Source organism: Chrysochloris asiatica, unplaced genomic scaffold (assembly GCF_000296735.1).
Source record: "Chrysochloris asiatica unplaced genomic scaffold, ChrAsi1.0 scaffold00375, whole genome shotgun sequence".
Classification (NCBI taxonomy): domain Eukaryota; kingdom Metazoa; phylum Chordata; class Mammalia; order Afrosoricida; family Chrysochloridae; genus Chrysochloris; species Chrysochloris asiatica.
Window position 1 is genome coordinate 1,450,213 of NW_006408893.1, and position 7,226 is coordinate 1,457,438.

Consider the following 7,226-nt stretch of genomic DNA (forward strand, 5'->3'; position numbering starts at 1 on the left):
CATGGGCTGCCAAAAGAACCAATAGATCCGTTTTGGAAGAAGTGCAGCCAGAGTGCTCCTTGGAGGCCAAGATGGCCACACTTCGTCTCTCATACTTTGGACATATTGTCAGGAGGGAGCAGTCGCTGGAGAAGGATATCATGTTTGGTAAGGTGGAGGGTCCGAGAAAAAGAGGAAGACCATCAACAAGATGGATTAGCCAAGTGGCAGGATCGATGGACAAAAGCATGGCAACAATAGTGAAGTTGGCCCAGGATCGGGCAGTGTTTCGTTCTGCTGTGCATAAGGTTGCGATGGGTCGGTACCAACTCGATGGCACCTAACAACAACAGTAAGTACAATGCATCACATTAACAATGTTGTTTAGTTTTATACAGTCCATTCCAAGTCTAGTGACCCTGTACAGGATTTCCAAGGAGCAGCTAGTGGGTTTGAACCACCAACCTTGTGTTTAGCAGTCCAATGTTCATCCTATAGATCCATTGAGAGCCTACTATGTACCTGGTGGCACAACCCACCCAGCAACTGTGCAGAAGAAGGACCGGTTGATGTTTCTGTAAAGATTGTTGCTGTTATTCTTCTTAAGTGCCATCAAGTCAGTTCAGACTCATAGCAACCCTGTATAGGGTTGACAAGGAGTGGCTGGTGAGTTTGAACTGCTGGCCTTGCAGCACAAACCAACCTTGAGGTCCAGTGAGATTATCTTACAGTGCCACACCAGGACTCCCATTAACAACCCTAGAGAGTAGGATTTTAAAACCATTTGTACACGTGAATAAACAGGCTCTGAGAGCTAGAAAGACTTGTCATAGTCACACCATTAAGAGCTGATATATGGAACACCTCACTCTAATAACCATGGCTTTGCAGCTAACCTGAACTGCCTTCAATACTACCTGCTGCTGTTGCTGTTAATGCCATTGAGTTGTTTCCACCTCATAGTGACCCAGTATAGGGTTTTCAAGGAATGACTGGTGGATTTGAACTGCCAAGCTTGCAGTAGAGCACTCGTCTAGTGCTTATCCTACAGAGCAACACCAGGATTCTATTACCAGTGTACACAATTTCTATTACCAGTATTCACAATTTCTCAACTAAACTATAGTCCCTCTAAAGTATACTATAGTACTCTCTTTATTCTCAAAAGTGTCCTAGTTTGGATAATAAATTGTATGGCAACTCTAATTATACTAGTTAGGAGGCCTGGTAATGTAGTGGATTATGAGCAGGGCTGCTAACCACAAGGTCATCAGTTCAAATCTACCAGTAACATCTTGGGAGAAACGTGTGAGGCTTTTTACTCCCTTGGAACCCTATACAGGGTTGCTATGAGTTAGAATGACTCCGTAGCACATAACATCAATAACAATTATCTTAGTTAAGAACAATGGTCCTAAAGCCATACAACTTGGATTCTAATCCTGATTCTGACACTTACAAGCTGTCATCTTAAGAAAATTATTTAACTTCTGTGCCTCCATTTTTAAAATGAAAAATAGTGCTGATTATAGCACTTATGGTATTTTCTAATCAAATGATGTAAAGCATGTAAAAAGTTTTCAAAAAGCTAGCCATGTGGTAAACATTTCAGAAATATTAGGTATTAATAAATTTGCATGCCACAGGATGCAAAATTCTCCTTTGCAGTTGTTGTTGTTGTTCTTGTTATGTGCTGTGGAGTCAGTTCCGATTCACAGAGACCCTGTACAGGGTTTCTGAGCTGTATATCGTTACGGGAGCAGAAAGCCTCATCTTTAGAGAATGTAAACTCTTTTGCTTAGTTGTTTTGCTCATTCACACATATAACTTAGGCAAATTAGGAAGGAAGAAGAGAAACTAACCCTTTTCAAGATAACATGCTCCTCCTGGTATGGCATTGTAGGATAAGCACTGGACACAAGGTCAGATTGAATCACAAGACCGGTGGTTCAAACCTACCAGCCGCTCCTAGGAAACCCTATATAGGGTCACTATGAGTTGGATGTGACTCAGTATTTAACAATAACATACATAGAAAATCCCAACGAACCTACAAGAAAGTCAATAGAGATGATAAACAGATTCAACAAACGGCAGGACACAGTACACATACAAATCATTTATGTTTCTCTACAGAAGCTATGAGAATTCTAAAAAGGAAAGAATTCCATTTACAATAGCATTAAAAAAAAAATAAGGCACCTATGACTAAATCTAACCAAGAAAGTGAAAAACTTGTATACTGAAAACTATACATCATTACCAAATGAAATTAAAGACCCAAATAAATGGAAGGATATTCCAAGGATTAGATGATGTAATATTATTAAGATGTCAATGCTACCTATATCAACCTATCAATTCAATGCAATCCTCATCAAACTTCCAGTAGTCTTCTTTGCAGAAATGGAAAGGTCAATCCTCAAATTTATATTGTAATGCAAGTCACCCTGAATAGCAATCATGAAAATAATAAAGTAGGAACACTCACACTTCCTGACCTCAAAACATATCATAAAGCTATAATTACCAAGACAGTCTGATACTGGTATAATGATAGACCAATGGGATAGAATTGAGAGTCCAGAAATAAACCTGTACATTTAGGATTAATTGATCATTGACAAGGTTCCTAAATTCATTCAATGGGCAGAGAATTGTCTCTTTAATGAATTATGCTGGGACAACTGGATTTACATATGCAAAACAATGAAACTGGACCCATATGTCACAATATACAAAAAAAATTAACTGAAAATGGAACTAAATGTAAGAGTTAAAATCCTAAAACTCTTAGAGGGAAAATAGGGGCAATACTTTGGGATCTGGTTTTTAACAATGAATTCTTAAATATGACACAAAAGTATGATCAGCAAAAGATAAAATAGGTACTAGGAACACATGAGAATTAAAAAGAAACTGGACATCAAAAGATTTTATTACCAAAGTAAAGAGACCACCTTTGGGAGAAATTTTGTAATATATCTGATAAAGGTTTATCAGATGTGTTAGCTGATGATACTGAGTTTCTCCATCGTCTCTTTTCACATATGTAGCCAATTTGATTCCTGTGTATTGCTATCCAGAAATTATAAAGGACACCTACAACTTAATGGGAGTGCCACAACTCTAGAGAATAAGCAATGGACTTGGAACCACAACATTGGCGGTTTGAACCCACAAGCCACTTGGTGGGAGAAAGATGAGGGTTTCTGCTTCTGTAAAGATTTACAGCCGCAGAAACCCTATGCAGGGTTGCTATGAGTCAGAACTGACTTGATGGCATTTAAAACCAATAACAATAAAAAGACAACTCCATCAAAAAACCAAGGACTTAAACAGATTTTTTACTCAAGAAGAATGCAAATAGCCGAGAAGCACATGAAAAGATACTTAGCTAGCATAATTAGTCATTGTTGTTGTTGTTAAGTCGATTCTGACCCATAGCGACCCTGTATAGGGTTTCTGAGGAGTAGCTGGTGAGCTTAAACCACTGACGTTTCAGTTCAAATGGCTTTGCAGTCTGGCTCATTAACCCACAGCGTCACACCAGGACTCCATTAGGGAAATGCAAATCAAAACCACATGGAGATATCATGACACCTCCCCCCACAAAATGGCTATGATAAGAATAAGAACAAATCAGAAAGCAATAGGTTACGGGAGCAGAACGCCTCATCTTTCTCCGGCGGAACTGCTGGTAGTTTCGAACTGCTGATCTTGAAGTTGGCAGGCCGACTCATAACCACTACGCTACCAGAGCTCTTTAGGTATTGATGATAGTGAGAAGAAATTTGGGCCCTTATCTATTGCTAATGAAATTGTTAAATGGCACAGCCACTGTGGAAAGCAGTTTGGCATTTTCTAAAAAAGTAAAACATAGAATTAAATATGAGGAAGTAAATGAGAGGAATAGAAAATTTCAAAGGGCAGCTCAAGAAGACAAAGTAAAGTATTATAATGCAATGTACAAAAACCTGGAGTTAGAAAACCGGAAGGGTTAGAACATACCTAGTATTTCTCCGGCTGAAAGAACTGAACATTTAAGCCTGGGCTGTAGATTATGGTCAAAATATTGAATGACACAGGAAACATCGAAAGAAGATGGATGGAAAACTTGTTGTAAATGTTAAGTGCCATAGCGACCCTGTATAGGGTTTCCAAGGAGTAAGCTGGTGAGCTTGAACCACCGACCTTGCAGTTCGACGCATTAACCCACAGCGCCACCAAAAATAATTGGTCAATATTCAACCATTTCAAGAGGTAGCATATGATCAAGAACCAATGGTACTGAAGGAAGCAGTCCAAGCTGTACTGCAGGCACTGGTGAAAAACAAGGCTCTAGGAATTGATGGAATACAAATTTAAATATTTTAAAAAACTGAGGAAGCACTGGAGGCGCTTATTCATCTATGTCAAGTTAATATATATATAGATATATATATAGATATAGATATAGATATAGATATACCTAGATATTACAGATATTTGCTGCCATTTAAAATCGAATCACTTTTACCAGTGATTTCGGGTATAGATTTGAGAAGATCCTGAGAAAATGAACTGAACTTAAAAATTGGATTTGTGTTTCATAACTAATTTCCATTTCCATTGCAGACTTAATTTCCCCTTGATGAAGGGCTTCTTTCATTGAAACAATAAGTTTTCACAATCCTGCTTGGCTAATGCCAACTGTATGTCAGGAAGAGAGAGACAAAGATTTCTAACTTGTAACACGACAAAGGTTAAGGGCATCAGCGGTGCTCTGTGTCATCGTTAAGTGTAATAGAGTCGATTCTGACTCTGCTATTCGTAAGAAGGTAAATTAGAAAAAACTTGTAGGAAGGTTGAAAAAAAGAAAAAGATTTAAAAAGGAAAGGTGAGGCTTTAGAGTTTTAAGACTTTGGCTGTGGGGTGCCACTTTTTGGTCAAGAGGACAGAATGACCACACAGCTAGGCGAGAGAGCAACAAGTGCCCGTGCCAGAATCCCATGCTCTGAAATTAAAAAAAAAAAAAAAAGAAAGAAAGAAATGTCATATATAAAGGCATTTCCATGGGCATGTTTTCCAAAACTCGAATCAGTACTCATCAGTGTGAAAGAAAAGAGAGAAGGGTGGTGTGTGTGGAAGGGGGAGGAGGAGGAGTCTTGGAATTTAATAAAACAGTTCAAATGGTTCTCCAGTTGTTGACTGTGCATCAATCAAAATGAGAGGATCAGAAACAAGTGGGAGAGTTTACTGATGAGGAAACCCAAAAATACAAGTGCGTTTAGATGTAAATCGAGGTTTAAGAAAAGGTCAAGTTAATGGGCTTTGCCAAGATGCCTAGCAAGATTAAGAGCCCACTGAGAAATAAAACTGCATGTGACTCAGCAAAGATAATGTTTTGCCCAAAATACCATTGACCATTCCGCAAAACCAGGGTTACACATTCTGGGTGGCAAGGATTCTATTTTGTGCAAAACGTTGTTGCCTGTTGTTTCATTGAGCCTCTCAGGGAGGGTGAGAAAAAAAGGTACAGCTGCCCCACAGACAGGTTTGGCTGTAAGGCACATGTGGAAAGAATCTCTCGGCCAAAGTCAATATTGTGTGAATGCAACTGAGTTCACCGCACTGTGACTTTGACGAAGATTTTTTCCACGTGTTCCTAGTAAAGTCTATTCAGGAGTCCTAGAGTCCTGGTATAGTGCTGTACAATGCGCACTGAAGTTCCAAACAAAAGGATGGTAGTTCAAACCTACCAGCCGCTCTTGGGAAACCTCATACAGGGCCACCATCAGTCGAACTGAGGAGAAGGCACTTTAACAACAACAAAGGTGATTTCTAGCCTAAGGTGGGGAGCGCCTGCGCAGTAGACCTGAGGCGTCGCGCGCTGCTGGAGCTTGGAGACCCCCCTTCTCTCCCGCCCTCGAACGCGCACGCGAATGGGAACGAGAACGCGCACGTGAATGCACCGCACCTCACTCAACCCCAGCCTGGGGCACCAGAGGTCGGGATTAGAGATGTACCTGGGTTCGGTGGAAAGTTGCAAACTCTTGAGTGGTGGCAGTGGCTTCTGATGATCTGCATTTCCTCTGCACTGAACTCGGCCTTCTAAAAGACTGACTGACTGACTTGCCTAGCTCTCTCCCGCCAGTCTCGCCACCCCGCCTCATCTTCCCCTCGGCTCCTCTGTGTTTGCAGGCTGGGCGCCTCTGCCCCCGCCCCTCGCCTGGGCCCTTTCTCTCCTCAGACCCTCCGCTGGATATCGGCGGCGACTGAAGCAGCAGCGAGCTGAAGTTGTTGGCCTCGAGGATGAAGTGTAAGCCCAATCAGACGCGGACCTACGACCCCGAGGGTTTCAAGAAGCGAGCAGCGTGCCTGTGCTTCCGGAGCGAGCTGGAGGACGAGGTGCTGTTAGTGAGTAGCAGTCGGTACCCAGACCGGTGGATCGTGCCGGGTGGGGGCCTGGAGCCGGAGGAGGAGCCCGGCGGTGCGGCAGTCCGAGAGGTGTACGAAGAGGCGGGAGTCAAGGGGAAGTTAGGCCGGCTCCTGGGCGTTTTCGAACAGAACCAAGATCGCAAGCACAGAACGTACGTGTATGTCCTGATGGTCACTGAGATCCTGGAGCACTGGGAAGATTCCATCAGCATTGGGAGGAAGCGGGAGTGGTTCAAAATCGAAGATGCCATCAAGGTTCTCCAGTGCCACAAGCCCGTGCATGCCGAATATCTGGAAAAACTCAAGCCGGGCGGTTCCCCAGCCAATGAACACTCAGATAGCAAGCCCTAGTATGTACCGCTGCTGCACTGACTAATGATTTGCCATCTACCTTAAAATAAATAATGCCTGGAGCACCTCTAATGCCATGTGCGGTTTTAGGTCTTACGGGGAGGAAGGAGGCTTCTTTTGTTTGCGAACTGTCTCAGGTGCCAGGCAGGGTTTTCAGACAATTTGCACGTTTTTCAGATACGAGCAAAATCCCTTTTTGGTAAGCTGAACCCACATGAGATTTTCTTTTCAAGGTGCCTTAACTGCTCAGCCCTCCCTTAAAGTTGTGTGTGTTTTGTTTTTCTCACGTCTGATGGTGCATGTGCATTTTTGGTACCAGTTGTGTGGTCGGCTTCGTTGTGGAGGCCTTTAAAGTACCCTCAGCTTGATTGTGTGGGCATCTTTTATCCTTTAAACTGGCTTCTCATTTATAGCATTAGGCTAGCAGCCCTTCTGTGACAGAACTGGTTTAAAACTCTTTAAGTTTTCAATAGTTT

General features: G+C 42.2%; 1 protein-coding gene across 1 annotated transcript; it reads left to right on the forward strand.

The window, feature by feature from the left end:
* The first annotated feature begins 6,270 nt into the window (after positions 1-6,270).
* Positions 6,271-6,750, forward strand: LOC102836055 (diphosphoinositol polyphosphate phosphohydrolase 3-beta-like). Its single transcript, XM_006876356.1, has one exon. The coding sequence runs from the start codon at positions 6,274-6,276 to the stop codon at positions 6,748-6,750; it is 477 nt and encodes a 158-aa protein (XP_006876418.1). The 5' UTR covers positions 6,271-6,273.
* The last annotated feature ends 476 nt before the right edge of the window (positions 6,751-7,226 follow it).

What these genes read in the sequence shown, in the direction of transcription:
- LOC102836055 (XM_006876356.1), top strand. Translation starts at nt 6,274, where the DNA reads ATGAAGTGTAAGCCCAATCAGACGCGGACCTACGACCCCGAGGGTTTC.